The 17,902-nt window shown below is 50.9% G+C and overlaps 1 protein-coding gene across 2 annotated transcripts; it reads left to right on the plus strand.

Annotated features, from left to right (window-relative positions):
• Positions 1–3,751: 3,751 nt before the first annotated feature.
• FRMD7 (FERM domain containing 7) lies at positions 3,752–16,052 on the plus strand. 2 transcript variants are annotated; one of them, XM_027746544.2, is made up of 12 exons: positions 3,752–3,934; positions 8,342–8,446; positions 8,832–8,874; positions 10,164–10,242; positions 10,908–11,005; positions 11,132–11,246; positions 11,425–11,572; positions 12,691–12,786; positions 13,069–13,232; positions 13,461–13,529; positions 13,627–13,702; positions 13,828–16,052. In XM_027746544.2, exons 1-12 carry the CDS (start codon positions 3,878–3,880, stop codon positions 14,857–14,859), a joined length of 2,082 nt encoding a protein of 693 aa, XP_027602345.2. In that variant the 5' UTR covers positions 3,752–3,877; the 3' UTR covers positions 14,860–16,052. The 2 variants fall into 2 exon arrangements, with proteins under 2 accessions (XP_027602345.2, XP_027602346.2); XM_027746545.2 differs by having other exon boundaries at positions 10,209–10,242.
• Positions 16,053–17,902: the final 1,850 nt, after the last annotated feature.

The following is a 17,902-nucleotide window of genomic DNA, read 5'->3' on the forward strand; positions in this document are numbered from 1 at the left end:
TGAAGTACATGAGAAATTACGGTCATTGTTAAAGGTTTAAAGGGAGGACTGTGTGCCTGGACTGTCCCTAACATGGGTGTGAGTCATCCCTGGCTCTTCCAGCCCGCTCTGGTATTTCTCCTGTCTCACGGTTTAAGGGTCTTTCCTAGAACCCAACTCAGACCTTTCCTGCAATTTCCAGCAATTTCTCTGTTTTCCCCAGAGTTTGGGAACACAGCTGATCCGTTCTCCTGGAGTGGCCCTGCATCAATCAGATGATTGTTTTTCCCTCTTTCTTCTCTTTTTAAGCCAAACAAACTCAGTTCTTTCAGGCTTTGTTTTTTGAAAATACCTTTTTGGGGGCGTATTGTATAAAAAATTTAAAGCAACCAGTGTGTAGGCCAGGACCCCAGCTGAGAGCCAGGACCCCATTCCTTCTGGTGTGGCAGCAGGCATGTGGCAGGTACCCTGTTCTGGATAGAAATTTCCGCTTGCAGTATTGGTGCCATGCCTTGGATTCATTAACCAGCTGGTGACATTCTGTTGCGTACCTAGAGCTGCTCAGAAGGACTTTGGCTGTGTCTGAGCCTTCTCCCAGCAACACAGGAAAAGAGCAGTTTTGGTCCCTGGCCCTGCAGCTGGGAGAGTCATGGCTGGGTGAGAAGGGAATGTGGACATTCTCCTGGCAGCTTTGGCTGAGGAAGAGGAGGAGTAATGTGGTTATAGGAAAAGTCACAACAGACCAAAGTCCACTGAGGTGAGTCCTGTCTTTGGCATTTCGAGTGTGTACTTCTGCTCAGCAATGAGCTGGGTGTGGGTTCTTGCCTTTTGGACTATGGTGTTTAAAATCCCATGGCAGATTTCTATTCTGTGACTTTATCTATCCGTCTTCCTTTCCTTTCCTCTAAACCCAATTTGAAGATAAACATGACAAAGCCCAAGGGACAGCAGCGCACAGTGCTGAGGACACAGTGATGCAGGGGGAGCATCTTGTGTCAAATTCTGCCAAAGTTTGCTCTCTCAGAACCTGCTCCTCTTTTGGGAGTAACTTTGGGAGGGACTAGGAGGTTTGGGGTATTTCGTTGCCCATCACTAGGGCCCCCTGGGAGGATGGTGGCTGAACTTGCTGCCCAGTGCAAGTGGCTCACTGTTTTGGGAGGCTCTGCAGGGTGTAGCCACAGTGCTCAGCTCTCTGTCATATCCTGCAGGCTGCTTCTGCTCCAGCACCGACAGGGGAGCAAAGGACCAAACCCTGAACACCTCTCTGTTCTCCTTGGAAAACAGACAACAGATTTTGGGAGGAAGGAGACTTCTTGCTCTGTTCAGCCCATCCCAGCAAGCTCCAGGGTACTTGAGAAGCTAAAGAAGGCACTGAGTCAATGCAACACCATCCAGCCCAATATGGGGTAAGATACACTCGGTGGACTGAAGTCCTCCCTGAATGCAGGATGGTGGTAGCAGGGTCCAGAGTACTTAAAATCAAAGGCTGAGCTGGCTGAGCAAGCAGCCCTGAGGCAGAACTCTCTCCATCATGGTGCTGCTCAGACCCCACCACGTTCCGGTGCTGCTGCCCAGGGTCCCCTCCCTGTCTGCTGCTATAGCTGCACTCCCCCTTCACCCTTTCTTCCCTTTCCCACACCATTTGCACATTATTCCCCACCCCTGCAGATAAGGGGGACATACTTACCAGGCTGAAGGCCCTGACTCAGCCAGGATTGCTCCTCCTGGGGTGCTGGTGCTCTCCATGTGTGCTGCTCTGGCTGCCCCAAAGTCACCTCCAGAAGAAGGAGGTGAGTGGGGGTGAAATAGGTTTCTCATCTGCTCATGCAGGGGATCTCCTCTGCTTACAGCAACATTCTCCATGCCCCCAGAAAGCCTTGCTTGTCCCATGTCTCTTCTGGCTGTCCTTTACTCTTCTACCCCCCAAGAAGTCCTCGTTTACCTCTGCTGGCTCCATGCTGTCTGTGTGGATGACTCTACAGGGTGGCTGGAGGCCCTGGCTGACCCAACAGCCTCCTTCCTTCATGCCAGGGTAGTGAAATAAACCCACAACTCGACTGGCCAGTGCCCAGCTTCTAATAGCATCCATAGAGCCCAGGTTCCGTGCCCCTGGCATGCCAGGAAAGCCCGTAGCAGGGAGGGTTGGCTTCTTCTGGGGTTTGGGGGCTCTCCATCACACCCAACTACATCCTTCCTGCCAGAGCAGTGCCCTGTTGTGTTCCCAATGCAGCCGTGGCAGAGCTGTGCCCGCGACGTGAGAGCTGCTCACGGGAGAGCTGCTCCTCTCCTTGGTGCCCGTCAATTTTTTGACAGCAGAAACATTTCAAACTGCAGAGGGAAAGTGCACTCAGCCCCCCCAGATGGTTTGTACGTGACACTGCCCTCCTCCTGTGACACAAAGAGCTGACCCCGGGGCCACGGGCAGCGCTGGAACCGGCACACAGGGCACAGCCATCCCCTCCCAGCGCTGGAGGATGACGGGCTCGGCTGCTTTGTGGGGCAGCTTCGCATGGAAAAGCAGATTGGCTTTAACTTTCAGGCTTCTTTTTGTCCTGGTTAGTAGAAGACTAATGAATTTTTCTGTAGCTAAAAACCTCTGTGTTCTTCCTCTCTGCACCCCAGATGACAAGCTACATGTATGCCCTGACAGCCTCTGTCCTAACATCCCCAGGAATATTTGGGAAGTGTAAGAGAGGCCACGGCAAATGGTCTGGAGTGACTTACAGTGGATGTTTCGGTGGAAACTGGGGAAGGAGCAACAAGTAAAACCTCTGCAGCACTAAATGTGCCTTTTTCGATTGCTGAGATGTGTTTCTATCTCTCTGGGTCCCACAGGGTCGTGTGGCTGTGACTTTTTCCAGCAGCAGCAGCAATAGTGATCCCCTATGACAACCCAGGACCTGCCTTTGGCACTGCTCTGCATTTATTTCTGCAAGTGGGGGCTCCTGCCCAGACGCTGCCCCCACCTGAGTGCTCAGTGAGTGGCCAGAGAGGTCAGACAGGACATTGCAGCCCCCACAGCAGCTGGGGCAGAGAAGCAGCACAAGTGCAAGCTCCAGGCACCCACCACGCCGTGGGGAGGCTGCCCCTGGCAGCCTGGGCTGAGCCCAGGGGTCCGAGGGTGGGCAGCTGGCTCTGGCACTCGGAGGATGAGCTACTTAGTGGGCACATGGGCTTTTCAGGTGTGGAACAGGAACCACACTGTCTCAGAGGCTTGTGAGACTTCACTAAGCTGCTAAACCATGGTGAAAGCTGGAAATTAGGAGCAGATTTTCTTCTACCTCCCCAGGAAGGACTCAAAACTGGTTTCAAGTTCAGTTGGAAACATTTCCCAGTCTCTGGTGAAGTATGTCAGCCCATTCACACATTGCTGATGGACAGGACCTGATCTGCCCACCTCATGGAGCCAGCACAGCTGCCAGCCAGCTGCTCTCCCAGTGTACCTTAACCTGGGCAGAGAAAAGGTGATACTACTTCTTGGTGACTTTGGCAGCAGAGACTCAGTCTTCTTCCATGATCCCAGGGCACAAAGCGTGGGCTTGCTTTGGCCTTACATTGCTCACCACCAGCTGTAGAAGCTCAGTGTTTATCTCAGCCCCATTACTGCCAATCTTCCCCCTATTACTACACCCATAATTCACAGCCAGAAAACATCCTTTATTGCAATGGTGATATTTAAACCGGGGGAGGTATCAGTATGTTTGTTTTTTTTAAACTTGTTTTTAGGCAGTGTCTGTTCCTTTGCTCCAGCCTCTGCTCCACATCTGTGACTGCAGCCTTCTCCATCCAGCTGAGAGGGAAATTATGTGTGCAAGAGGAGTCAGGGCTCCCTTGCCGGCACACCGCTCACATTGCTAGGACTGCCACCCCTGCTGCACGCTCAGCCACATGCTCGAGGATGCTGCACCTGAAAGTCCAGTTTCTGGATGACTCCCAGAAGATCTTTGTAGTTGATGTAAGTGGATATCGTATTTTTATTATTTTTTTTGGTGTTAGTTATTGATGTTGTTATGTTCAGTTATTGCTGCTCTGAAGGATTGCGTGGTCTGTGATAGCTTTGGGTTTTCAGCTTAAAACAAACAAACAACAACCACCAAACAAACAAACCAACCTCGTATTCAAAACCAGAGGTTATAGTACTAATTGCTAAGTGTCTTTGAGCATCAACACACTCCTGCTCTCCCGTTATTGGCAGTATTTATAAAGAAAGAGGAATGGCTTTTACGTGTCTGGTGTCATCTTTAGGAAATCAGTTAATATGAAGTGATGCTCTTGACAAGTGTCAAGTTCTTTTCTCATTTATCTGGCTGCCAATATAAACATTCAGTAAGGAAGTAAAATCTGGGAACAGAACAAAAGTAGCATATTTATCCAAGTTATCCCTGGTGAGAAAAATCTGTATGCATCTCTTCCTGGGCATTTAGTTGAAAAGAAAACTGTGTGGTTTTGTGAAAAGCTGAGGAAAAAAAACTCACCGTATCTTATTTTCTGCATGACAGTGTCTCCCACAAGATATTGTGATTAATAAATCACATTTAAGAAATACTAGCTCTGAAATAGGTTTTAAATGTTAAGTATTAATAGCTATGGTGTTAGATTTATATATGTGTGTGTAGATAACTGAAACTAGATGTATCTTGACTGTGTTAGAAACATCTCTTTACCAGTGTGATTGCACATTTACTGTTGGTTAGGGTTTGATAATCACAGTAGCTAAGTGAATTGGGTAATTCAAGTAGATTTGTTCTAGTACTTACCTGCATCTCCTGTGGGACCAGAGTGTTTAATATAAATTGTTTTTTTCAAGTCCTGTTACATTTCTGATACTGTCCTGTTCTGTGGTTTATAGCACAGCCTGAAAACTGCTCTCTGAGATGCATGGCTCTGTTTCTTTGAGATAGCATTTTACCCAAAAAGGGATTGTAAAGCAATTCCATCCCTTAGCACAGTATGAATGCTGTTTGATTTAGCCTAATTAATGTATCCTGGACCTGGAGTCAGCTTAAAAATTAGGCTAGTCGTTTTAAAATGCCTTTTTTTTTCCCCACATTGATTAGATCAGGTCATAGTAAGAAACAATTTAAAAGATGCTGCTGGTACAATGTTGCTGCATTTTTTTACTTCTCTGTTTTCTTATTTGCCCAAAACAGAGCACTATAGCTCTGCACGACATGTTATTGCAGCAAATAGCTTCCATTAAAGGAACTCCTGGTCATTTCCTTTTTTAGCATGGAATGGTATTGGAAACCCCTTTTAGGCATTTCATGCATTTGCTGCTGTGTGGGTACGATAAATGAGTAGTTGAATTAGTGACTTCTCCAGGATAAAAGGACTGCTCTGGGCTAAGTTCTGAGCGGATATTTTAAGCAACTCTTCCTAAACCCCTCCTGACTTGGGAAAGCTCTTTTGAATGGTGAGTACTTCAGTATAATGGGAGGGAAAATGACAAAAGAGAGAAAACACAGTGGACCTGATTCCCCCTCCACCTCACACTCGACGTGTGCATCTCTACCTGCCTCACGTGGGTGTCACAGCTGCCAGCATGTGCAGCAAGGTATCATTTCCAGTTTGCTTTGCATGGGAATGAGTTCCTCTCTTGGTGCTGGATGCTGACCTGGGAAGGCTTCTGCCTTCATCTGCATCCTTGCCGACAACCGGGACCTGAGTTCACAGGATTTCCTTCAGCTGAGCACTGGAGGTGGTTCCCAGAATGGCACTGGGCAGGTTTGAGCCCGTAGGGGAGGGGAAGGAAGGGACCTGGCACATCTCTGGGGGTCCCCTGTTGTGCCCTCCCTGCTGAACACCCCACGACTGAGCCATGGAGCAGATGGGATCTTGCTGGGGTGCTGCCAGCCATGCCAGTGAGCCCTGTGCCTCTCACTGGGAGGGCACCAGGATCCCCTGCCCCAGTGCCTGGGTGCAGGGACAGTCACAGGTCAGCCTTTAATGTTTTTTTTGCACTGAGAAAAGATATTACAAAGCTGCTTCCCTTCTCCCTGCCATCCCAGGTACCTAGAGCTGTGACCTGGAATGTGCTCTCACCGATATGTCACTCTCCTCTCTGGAAAGGGTTTCTACGAAGCAGCCCCAAGCCTGGGCAGCTCCCGGAGCCCTCTCTCTGCAGCACAGAAGACAAACCACGTTGCAGCCTGGGCAGACAAAGCCTGGGCATCTCTGCTGGTGGAATTTGCTACAGGGCAATATTCATCAGGAGGAAAAGAAAGAAAAGGCAAACCAAACAAGCTCAGAAAAACTAATTGCTGGGGCTGAGGGAAGGGCAAAGTCTTGTGGTCATGTGTCCCTTGTGAAGGTGGGAATTAATCGACGGGAGGTGTGCAGGGTTGGAGGCACTGGAGCAAGGGCACAGGGAGGGGCAGGGCTGGTGGCTTTTGGTGGGTGGCATTGTGTGCCACCTGCAGGATGCCTCATGGGGGGACATTTTTCAAGGTGGTGGGAAAAGATCACACCAAATCCCATGAGCTATTGCTCACCCCCTAAACCCTAGACTTGGGTGCAGCAGACAATGCTATGGGAAATCCTGCAAAAATGGGCTTTGCCATTGGACTGCAAGTGCTGCCAAAGTCCCTTTGGGAACCGGAGTGTGTGTGTCCCATGTGTTCCATACCTTGCTATGTGTCTCTGGATGTGCCTCTGATTTTCTGACCCTACTTGCAGTCCCAGCTGCTTCCACCGAGGAGACGAGGGGCAAGCACAGCCTCTTCTTTCCACCATCTTCTACCTGAAGTCACATTTAGGGTTGGAATTGGGGCAAACAGCATCACACATGACACTCCTGCCTTACACTGCACTCCTGCAGCTCAGCACCCACCTCTCTCACCTGGTGCTGTGCAGAGCTGATGCTGCTGAGCATGACTGTGCCCCAGTGCTTGTGGCAGCACTGGCTGAGGCCTCGATACCCCAAAATCCAGGATGGGGCACCTGCAAACAACACTCTGCAGGAGAAAGACTCTGCTTCTAAAGCAGCCCCTGCAGCAGCAGGGCTGTGTCTCCCAGTGAGCAGGTTTTCCTGGGTTTGGGGCTGCTCCTCTCCCTGGTGCCTGCCCCGGGCAGTGCTGGGCTTGGAGGAGAGTGGGTTGCTCCCAGCAGACATTTGGTAGGTAATAACCCAGTAAGAAATGCTTGTCTTTCCTGGCTGCCTGACAAAGGCCAAGGCCTTTCATGCTAGAAAATTCTAGCTTGGAAATAAACATTTGTAATTGTTTTAATTACCCTTGTGATCCAGTAATTTCGAGGAGAACCGGGAGTGCTGCAGAGTGAATGCTGTTATTACGCTATCACTTTTCTGCAGCCTTTCAACACAGAGCCAGCAATTTCATCCCAGGAGAAGCCCTGAAAGGTGGTTATTAGTGTGCATCACCACCAGCAGCCGGGTCCCTCCCGCCCCTGCCGGGAACAGTCGCTGCCACAGGGAGCAGCCTGCCTTTCCCTCCATCACCCGAAATGCCATAATTTAGCAGCTGTCTAACCCAGCCTCTCTGCTCTGGCTTGCTTTTGCAATAACCCACACTTCCTTTTGGTCTGCTTTTCACAGGCTGATGAAGGAGTAGCAGGGTATTTGTTGGTGTGGGTCACTGCCAGGTTCATTTCTGGTGCTTTCTGGAACATTTTCCGAAGTCAGGAAATGTCCTGGCTTGTTCTCCAACCGTGTCACACAGCAAGGCAACAAGTCAAGCAAGGCTCCAAGTGTTTCTGTTCACTGGGAATAACTACAGGCTGGCCTCCCTTATCAGCACGTAGTGCCACTTAATTCATATTGCTGAAGCACACGGATGACCCAGGGCCCACGGTGCAGGATCTCTGCGGGCTCCTGTTGCTGTTAATTACCATTAACCATAATAGTAACTTGTCCCTGGCAATCTGGTCACCAGCTGTCAGGGCACATGGGCTTGCTGCACAGGTTTGAGGGCTGCTCCCGTTGGCTTTTAAGGCTCTTAATTAAGCATGTTTGCCATGGCTGTCCCTGGCTGAGGTGGATGCTCATTCTGGGGATCGCTCACTGCTTTGCCAGGGACAGAGCTGCCCAGAGAGTAATGGTTGCAAAAGGTGAGTCAAAAGCAAGATTTCTTTCCTCTTACTTTCCTTTCTGTGTTCTTTAATAAAGGAGAGAAGTGATGGTAAGGAATCTAATAAGGAATCTGATTTCCAAAAACAGGGAGCACAGCATACTGTCCTGTCTCACATGCTGAAGCCAACAGAATTTATTGAGTGAGATTTTGCTGCAGCACAATCAGGAAAGGGGTGAAGGCAGGGAGCTGAAACTTCTCCCCATCTCACTGGAATTCCATCACGGCTGTTGTCAGCATTGGCTAACCCTCTATTCTGTGCTGTGTTTGTTTGGTAGCAAAAATCCTGCGGAAAAGGGTTGTTCAACCTCACCTGCAGCCACCTCAACCTTGCGGAGAAGGAATATTTTGGGCTGGAGTTTCGCAGCCAGGCTGGGAACCAGGTGAGTACAGCTGGCAATGTGGGGTCCTGGAGCTGCAAATGCCACATCCTTGCAGCCATCAACCACATGGCTGGGGACTTGTTAGCAGCTCCCTGAAATACCAGATGGAAAACTTAAATAGAAAGTTTTGCCATTATGGCAAAAAAACCCACCTGAAAATGGGAGTTAGGAGAGGAGCCACAAGCCTGTTGGCAAAGCCAATAAGTGATATCCATGGCCCACAGGGTTTATCCATAGCCATCCATGTGGGGCTGCCCAGTGGGACACCTGCTGCAGCAGCCAAGCTGGCCAGCATTTCTGTGTTGCATTCCAGCATGATGCTGTTGTTTTAGTTCCCCATCTCTTGTGCTGCTTATTAAGCCAATTCTTCACTGCCTTGTTTCAGGTCTGGTTGGAACCACTAAAACCCATAACAAAGCAAGTCAAAAGTAAGTATTTCAAGAAGAAAATTCTTCTAAATCACTACCAGTGACAGACTAGCATAGACACGTTCGTGCAGCACTATCGCTTGGGGACGGGGTCTCTGGTTTCCAGCACTTACCTGAGCTCATTTTATAGGGTGAGGCTTGGCAGGCCTGTTTGCAAGGACACCTCAGTTCACACAAAATCCTGTGGAAATACTGCTGCCTTTGCAATCTGGTATCTGCACCATTTTAGACTTGAGTTGTTAATAACTTGACAGCTTGGTGGAGGACCAGGGGTGGCTGCATGGCAGTGCTGGCAGTGTGGCAGGCAGTGCTCCTGCATGCTCTCCTTTCCCCTTTGCAGCTCCCATCAGCACAGACGTGTGTGAGGGTGGGTTACTCTTGTGCCTCACAGGCTCTGCTGCTCCTCCCCAGTCCCACCGAGGTGCTGCAGAGCCCGACCTGAATTCAGGCTCAGCATCCCCTGCCGTGGCCATGACTGGTGTTAACACAGTGCTCCTTTCAGCACATGCCTGTTTCCACCCCTGCAATCAACCCAAAATATTTTCCCCAAATACACAATGATCAGTAGGTGACTGAGAGCATGAGGCCACAACCCCAGTATTTGCCGTGGGGAGGCTGCAGAACCCTGTTTGCAGGAACTTCCCTGAAAGGGGAAAGCCTGATAAAGAGCCTCCCCTTTCTGGGTGTACCACAAGTGGAATTATTTCATACACCAATTTCTTTTGCCATTTACCTTCTGGCCTTTCCCTCTGAGCCATTCCACAGGGTTTGGGGACAGTTGGTGCCTACATAATTGCCTCCTTCCTTCCATGCCCTTTGCCTTGGGCTTGGTTGCTTGCTCTCACTCATCCCACAAGAAACACTTTGCCCAAACAGCCTCCTATGGAGCTGTTGCATCCCGAGTGCTTGGAGGCCTGAGTTTAACACACAGCCCCACTGATAGCAATTGCACCAGGGCTCTGGCCATGCTCCAAACAAGCACCCCTGGCATTGCTCCGTGGAAACCCCCTCCTGGCTGGGGTTTCCCAAATTTAAAGAATTGCTGGGGCATTTTCTCCTTAGTATTATTTAGATGTCCGAATCCCTATTTGCTTCCATTGGTAACACTGGGGACCTGGGCAGGCTATTTTTGGGGGGGCAGGCTGGAGTCCCTGATATTCAGGGCTTCCAGCCCAGATTTGTAAGGGTCCGGATTAATTTACTCTGTAAGGGACAGCATGTGTGAAGAGAGTTGTAATTGTTCTCAATAGGCATGTAAAAGAAAACTTATGAAGGTGTTGTGTTTTAAGATCCTAAGGAGGTTCTTTTCAAATTTATGGTGAAATTTTTCCCAGTGGACCCCGGCCACCTGAGAGAAGAGCTGACCAGGTACAGCACTTGTTCTATTACTTTCTTATTGCACAGTTCCATATTTTTGCAGTTGCAAAGCATGTGTTAATTCTATATCTTTATTCCCCCCCAGCCTGTCTGTGCACAGTGGTTATTCTAAGTATTGAAAGAGCTCTGTACTGTACAAAAAAACCCCAGAGAGTATCTTTTCTTGATCCTCTGTTTTTAAACAAAATCCACTGGAAGGATCAGCCGTCTTAGGAGGCTGCAATTTGTTTACTGCCAAACACTTCAGCAGTTGGGCACAGTCTGACTGTTCAGTCTAGCTCCTGCCTCGAGCTGTGTACTGAAAGAATAATTTTGTTTTTAAAAATGACATTGTTAGCTCTTACATTTTTGAGAAAGCATTGCAAACAGGAACTGAGAATAAAACTAAGACAGTGCTTCTGCAGAACGCCAGCCCCAAGAGATGCAAAGAAAACAGAAAGGAATGTTAACTCTGAAACCTACTAATGAACATTTCAATGGCAGGGATGTACTAGTCATGGTGGTGCCCAGCTGCAGCCTTCTACAGGGGCTGCTTTCTCCTCCTGTGACCCTGAGGGTGTCCATCTTACGGGTTGACAGATGGGAACAGGCAAGGCCCTCATGGCTCAGCCCAGCACCCAGCTCCCCCCAGGGCATGCTCCTGTCCCCCTCCACAGGTACCTCTTCACCCTCCAGATCAAGAAGGACCTGGCACAGGGGCGGCTGCCCTGCAGTGACAAGAGCGCGGCGCTGCTCGTCTCCCACCTGCTGCAGTGTAAGGGCAAGCACCTGCAGGGACGGTGCCCCTTCCCCAGGGATGGGGCTTTGGCTGTGGAGCCAGGGGTTCCTGCTGCACTGACCCTTCACAGTCTAATCCGTGCTCTCCCCATGTTCCCCAAAGCCGAGCTGGGCGACTTCCACGAGGAGACAGACCAGCAACACCTGGCGACCCACAGGTACCTGCCCAACCAGGAGTACCTGGACAACAAGATTATGCACTACCACCGGAGACACAGGTAAGGGCTGCTCCACACCATGGCCACCCACCCAAACCACCTGATGGATGCCTGCTGACAGGACTGGCAAGGGGGTGGGTGTGATGCTAGCATGTGCACACCCAAAATGGTATTTTTTCAGCCCATTTCAGCATCTGCCTTCTCATTCCTGTTTCTTCCTGTGTGTTTCTGTCTCTAGAGGGAAGACACCGGCGGAGTCAGATGTTCAGCTGCTGGACGTGGCCAGGAAGCTGGAGATGTACGGGATTCGCCCACACCCTGCCAGCGACGGCGAGGGGACACAGATCAACCTGGCCGTGACACACATGGGGGTGCTGGTCCTGCGGGTGAGCCTGGGCTTGGGGGTACCCTCTCCCCAGGGACAACCCCTCCAGCTGGGGGGGTCCCTTCTCCCCTCTGTGTGCTCCAAACTCTTTGAAGTCCTGCAAGAGAGAGTATTCTCCACAGACCTTGGGTGTGGAGGGGATGCTCCATGGGGGCCCAGCCCCACCACCTGCTGTGTGCCACTGGACCTGCCCCTGCTCTGCTGGCTCCTGTCCCCACGAGCATGGTAGTGTAGGCACCACAGGTTACAGGGCTCCGTCACATGTACTTACCATGTAATCTTCCAGCTCAAATAGCCCCCTCACGTCTGTGCAATTACATAACGCTGTAATCACGGCGGAGCTGCAGAGTAAACACCACAGAGCTCCTTGCAGCCGGTGCGAGGCAGCGCTCGCCTCCCACACCAGCTAATTCCAACCTGGGAACGTCTTGCCAGAGCAAAAAAAAAAAAACCAAAACCAACCCCAATAAATCCTACCTGTGGGTCTGCTCTTTGTAATTAGTGCTGCCAGACCTGCTTATTTATTCAGAGCCATGAGCACCCCTCACGCGTGATTAGAGCATCTGTGAGCCCATTAAAATCTGGGCTCTCCTAGAAAGCTGAGAGGGTCCTGGTGCCACAGCGTGGAGTAAATTCTCCCGTGACACCAGTGTTGTGTGGCTGTGCCTGAACTGGTGCACAATGAGAATAAGGGGTAAGGTAGGCTTGCAGCCTGCTTAAGGTGGGTTTAAATGCTGAGCTCTGCTACGCTTCCCAGCAATAGAGAGAAGGGTCTTATTTCTTTCGTGGGCTGGTTCCGCATTAACTCATGGAATTTTAACTGGGACAGATAGGATTCCCTGCTTTGACCTCTGTGAGGTTTGTCTTGGGATCCTGGACTTTTACAAAGAGCTTCAACGGGCAGAGTTAAGCCCTGAACTTTAATTTCCACTTGTAGAACCAACTGGTGGAGAGGAGGGTCAAACGCCAAATCACAGCACCCCTTCTCCAGACCCCAGCAGCACTGAGAGCTTCATTGGAGTCTCATGCAGTGTCTTGCAAGCTCAAGTCTTGGCCCATCACATTTCTGTATTTACAGGTTGCCCTGTCCTGCTCTAACTGCTGTGTTCATCTTTGCAGGGCAATACAAAAATCAACACCTTCAACTGGTCCAAAATCCGCAAACTGAGTTTCAAAAGGAAACATTTTCTCATCAAGCTCCATGCAAATATCTCTGTAAGTACCATGCTGCAGGCAGCTGCTGGGCTCAGGAGCAAGCAGCTGTGGATGGAAGATCAGCCACACAAAGTCCCCAGTTTTGAATAAAATCCGCTCCTGCTGCTCGTGGGTGATGCTGTTTCCCCTCAAATGTGGCACGTGCTGACCTGTTCCCAGTGGTGTGATGCTGCACTACCCAGAGCCACTGGCAGTGCAGTGTGACCCTCTGGGGCTGAGGAGGGCAAACAGCATAGCCTGACCCATGCCCCCAACACCGGCTTGCTTGTCTCTGGCATGCAGGAGCTGTGCAAGGACACACTGGAGTTCACTATGGCAAGCCGGGACACCTGCAAGGCTTTCTGGAAGACGTGTGTGGAGTACCATGCCTTCTTCAGGCTCTCTGAGGAGCCCAAGTCAAAGCCCAAAGCCCTTCTGTGCAGCAAGGGCTCCAGCTTCCGCTACAGGTAAAGTCCCAGGGGAAAAACAAACCACTGGGGCTGGGAAGGGCATGAGAGTGGCCTGAGCCTTCCCTTTGTGTCAACCCTGTCTGGATGTGAGAGGGTGATGCCTAACAGCTACTTTTGCTAGAGATACCACTGCCTCAGTCCTGCTGCACCCCCCCACCTGGGGCACAAGGACTGCCCAAGGCTGGGGCTGATGGTGCTGCTCACACCTCTCCCTCTATGCTGCAGTGGGAGGACGCAGCGGCAGCTGCTGGAGCACGGGAGGAAGGCAAAGATGAAAAGCCTCCCCTTCGAGAGGTACTGGGGGGCACGGAGGAGGGCAGTGCCTGGGAGGGGCTGGAGGGGCAGGCAGGACCCTCTTGGCCATGCACTCACCCATGTTTTCGGCCTGCAGGAAGCACTACACATCCCGCTACGACGAGAGACAGTGCCGCTCCTCCCCGGACCTCCTGACGGATGTCTCCAAGCAGGTACAGCCCGTGGTGCCAGCAATAGGTAGTGCTGTGCCCAGGGGGTCTTGGCACCGCAGCCCCAGCTCTGGGCACTCGCTGCCAGCTCCTCCCTGGGCACCCACCCACCCTTCTGCCCTGCCCAGGTGGAGGAGCTGCGCCTGGCCTACGGCAGCCGGGGCTCGTACCACGCCAACGGAGTGCACGCCTCCGAGCCCACCCTGGACAGCCGGCGCCGGAGCTCCACGGTGGAGGTGACATTCGCCGCTGAGCTGGAACACTCCAAGCCCGAAGCATCCCCCACCTTCCTCCCCCACTCCAGAAGCTCGTCTGCCTTCCCCCTGCTCTATGCTGAGCTGGAGATGGAGCGGGCATGGGAGCCCATGGACCTCTTTGGTGCCAGGAACCCTTTGACATCCTTTCGGCCCCACCACCAGTTCTCTGGGAACAATAAAAGCACCTCGGTGGGTAACATGCGGGAGGTGAGTGCCCGGCCACTTGTGTACATGGATGTGCCATCTCCCCTGCCCATGGCTGCCCCGGCCCCGCAGCTCCTCTTCTACATGGACAGGGCCCCGCAGCCCCCATGCCAGACGCTGGCACCTGGTGAGGACGCAGCAGGACTAGTTGGTCCATGTGGCCCCGTGGCAGCAAAACCCCCCAGGCAGAGCCCGGGTGGGGCCCAGGCTGGGGAGTTTGACCGTGAGGCTGCGGGCACGGCAGTGGGCAGAGGTGTGGTGGGGGAGAACAGGTCACTGGCTCGCTCCTTCGATTATGGTCTTCAGGAGCAGCCTCCCAAGCGGTCTTGGAGCCAGTCGGACATGAAAACCATGCACTTCCCCTATGGCTCTGAGTTCAGGCCCCTGGGGCCGTGCCCTGCGCTGAGCAGCCGGAAAGCAGGTGTATTTTGGCACGTACCAGCCCAGCAAGGGCTGGCACTGGGGCCACGGCGTTCCACCGAGCGCTACCTGGGCAGCAGCACCGAGTCCAGTGACTCCGACTCGGACCTCCTGGCCGCCGACTACTGCTCCCTGTACGGCCGCGTGCTGCGCTCACCCATGGCCCGGGTGCGCCTGTCCTCTGGCAGCCTCCAGCTGGATGAGGAGGATGAGGAGGTGTCCTTCGCCACCAGCGCTGCTGAAAAGACTTCCAGGGGGCCCTCCAAGTATTTCACCTAGGTGCCTGACACCGGCCAGAGGGAGTAGAGGTGACCGCCGCTGACCCAGGACCATGGAACGGTGACACTCTTGTTTGCTTACAGCTAATGAAACATTGATGGGCTTCTGTTGTGTGCGTGCCCCAGGGTGTGTTAATGGACAGCAGGGGAGTGTTCAGAAGTATTCAACCCCTGCTGGTGTGTCTCTGCCACCATACATGGGAGGTCTTGCTTCAGTGAGGGGCCAGGGCTTTCCCAAAGCTCTGTTAAGACCTTGTGTCCTGCCCAAGCTGATGGGTAGGACACAGCCCGTTATGCTTTGGAGCTCAGCTGCTGGAGTCTTCACTGAGGGGGGAGGGAGAAAAAGAAAAGAGACTTCTTGTGGAACAGTTTAAGCCACTGTTTTTCCCAGCTGCAGGGAAGCACACTGGTGGGAAGGGTGTTGAGGCACCTTTGGAGACAAGCAGGATGTTCATGGAGGTCTGCTCCAGGAGATGACTCCATGTGGACACAGCCAATGCACAGAGCCCATCTCCTTCACCTGCCTCACCTCCCTTCAACGCTGCAGGGAGCAGATGGCCCTTGAGGACAAGGGGGGTATGTGCTCCTGGAGCCATGGAGGAAGCAAACTGCTTTGTCTTCTCCATTGCCAGTTTAGGGCATTATCCTTGAGAACCCTGGTATAGCAGGGCCCTGCTTAAATCTCAGGTAGAGAAGCACATAAGGGGGTCTTCTGTTTCCCCAAATCAGGCCTCAGTTAAGCAGCACAGGGAAAAAGACCTCAGGAGGTGGTAGGAAAGGAACAGGCAGCTTCTTGGAAGTATTTTTATTACAAAAACTATTACCCTAAACCTACATGAAATCTACTCAGAAATCTTGAGACTGATGACACCTTTGTAAGATTTTAGGGGAGCTCTTGATAATTTTCTTTAAAAACAACCCTGTAAGTCTTTGTAGGACATGACTGTAAGCAGAGGGACAGCCCAGAAAATCCACAGTGGAGAAACCACTGTGACCTGCTAGAACGGATTTCAGAAACAAGGAAGCTGGAACAAAAAAAGTAAGTTAAAACATAAAAAGAACTGGTCTTATGGGTACTGCTCACCCTGGGCACTGCTGTCCTTTGTTTTAGAAGGTGGAAAATAAAAATAAGTTGTTCACAGTGGAGTTTTGGGTTCCTCCTTCTGCCCTGTGCCATCTGCACCCCCAGGCCACCGTGCCCTGCTTCTTGGCAGCCCTCAGTGCTCCAAGGAGCTGTTTTCCCTCTCTTGCACTGGTTGCTGGCTCACTCTGTGCAACTGGGGAGACTTGCTGAGGTCCCTGAATGCTGCTGAAAACTGCCACATTCTTGGCTGGTTGCCCAAAGGAATGCATTAGACCAACAAGCGAGTACACTGTAAGGTTTGCTTCTGTTCCTGGTTACCCTGTGCTGAAGCTGTGAGCTACAGGGATCCCCCACGCTGCTCTGGCACATATTCTGTTGGAAAAAAAAAGGGATAATTCTTCTGGTTAGAGTTGTTTCTTCCCTTTCCCAAAGCTCTGCACCTTGGAAAGAGCAAAACCCACCACTCACTCCAGAGAATAGCAATCTATATGTGCATGATGTTTTAGAAGGTTAAAAGAGCACTAGTGTTTCAAACGGGCTGCACACACAGCCCAGGGAGAGTGTCCCTCCCAGGGATATACCCACAATCACTGTTGGCTCCTGAAAACATGTGGACACACAGCCCTTGCTGGCCCAGGTCAGCTTTACCTTGAGCATGTCCCAGAGCAGACACACAGTCCCATCAAGAGGGATCAATGTACAGCTATCCTGCTCAAACCTTCAGGAGCTGCCAGCTTTGGTGTTCAGGGCTAGGCTGGGAAAACAGCATTGAGAAGGAGAAACAAGGACTTGGGAACTATTTTTGGATTTTTCCATTGACTAGAGAGCACTGGTGCACAGCGTGGCACTGTGCCTCAGCACATCCTACAGGACAGTCAACAATAGCAGAGGAACAAAGCAGCTCGTCAGCAAGTGACAGAAATTAACATCTCCAAGCTACATCCATTGCGTAAAACAGCTTTCTTGGGATTGCTAAAATTAAGGAACAATCCCAGTAAGCAGTGGCTCACATGTCGAGGAACAATTGAAACAAGCATTGAGTAAGTCCTTCTCCCTAGTCCCTGCTCAGCCCTGTTCACCCCAAAGAGACAAGCACATCTGTGTAAGTGACTGTGTTTCTTCTAAGGAAGAAAACAAGGATACAGAGAGGACATAGAAGTGGTGAAAGACAGGCAGCAGTACCTGGAAAACTTAAACTGTTACAGCCCCTACACAAGGAAGTATTATAGAAGGGGAGGAGGCACGGCAGCATTACACTGTGAAAACATTAACCTACTCAGATCATTCAGGCTGAGGTAACTGGTTTATATAAAAGAGATAAAGCTGATCTTGAAATTCAGATGCACAGTGTTCAGTGACTTTTTAGGCAGAAGTGTTAGGAAATAAAAAGAAGCAAAATGTACACAATATTCAAAGAACTTCACTTTGGAGAAGCACTGACAGGTTTCAGCAGAGTTACCTCATCTCTGTAGTAAGTGTTACTTCATTTATTAGAAAGACGTGAAATAAGACAAACCAGCATATATACCATTAAAACTCAGCAAAAGAGAAAAATAATTTTATTCCAGTGTTAAGTCATAAAACAGTGTGATAAGAATCAGACTTTCAACAATTGCTAAACTTTGTGCAAACACATTGAAATCTATGTATCTCCTATTCAGCTACTGACATTAGATTGAAGGCAGGAGCAGGTGTGACAACACTACACTTAATTACTGTACAGAAGCGAATAGAGGGGTCAGTGACCAAGGGCTTTAAGAGAGGTTACACTGATACAGGACTCACCAGCCAAGAACAAATACATTTCTCTATTCTGCAATTCAGACTGCTTCAGCAGCAATTCTTCTCAACCTACAGTGGGAAGCCTCGCAAACCAAATGAGCACGAAGATGGTTCCTGCATGAATATTTTGATATATCTTTCCACTAGCTATCTGCCAGCAACAGAACACTGCTGCTTA

This window comes from Pipra filicauda, unplaced genomic scaffold (assembly GCF_003945595.2).
Source record: "Pipra filicauda isolate LSUMZ 115617 unplaced genomic scaffold, ASM394559v2 scaffold58_size5111680_pilon, whole genome shotgun sequence".
Classification (NCBI taxonomy): Eukaryota; Metazoa; Chordata; class Aves; order Passeriformes; family Pipridae; genus Pipra; species Pipra filicauda.

Coding starts and splice junctions, on each gene's coding strand:
- FRMD7 (XM_027746544.2), top strand. CDS start 3,878: ATGCTGCACCTGAAAGTCCAGTTTCTGGATGACTCCCAGAAGATCTTT. Junction 11,006..11,131: donor CGTCTCCCACCTGCTGCAGT/GTAAGGGCAAGC, acceptor TGTTCCCCAAAG/CCGAGCTGGGCGACTTCCAC. Junction 12,787..13,068: donor AGCTCCATGCAAATATCTCT/GTAAGTACCATG, acceptor TCTGGCATGCAG/GAGCTGTGCAAGGACACACT.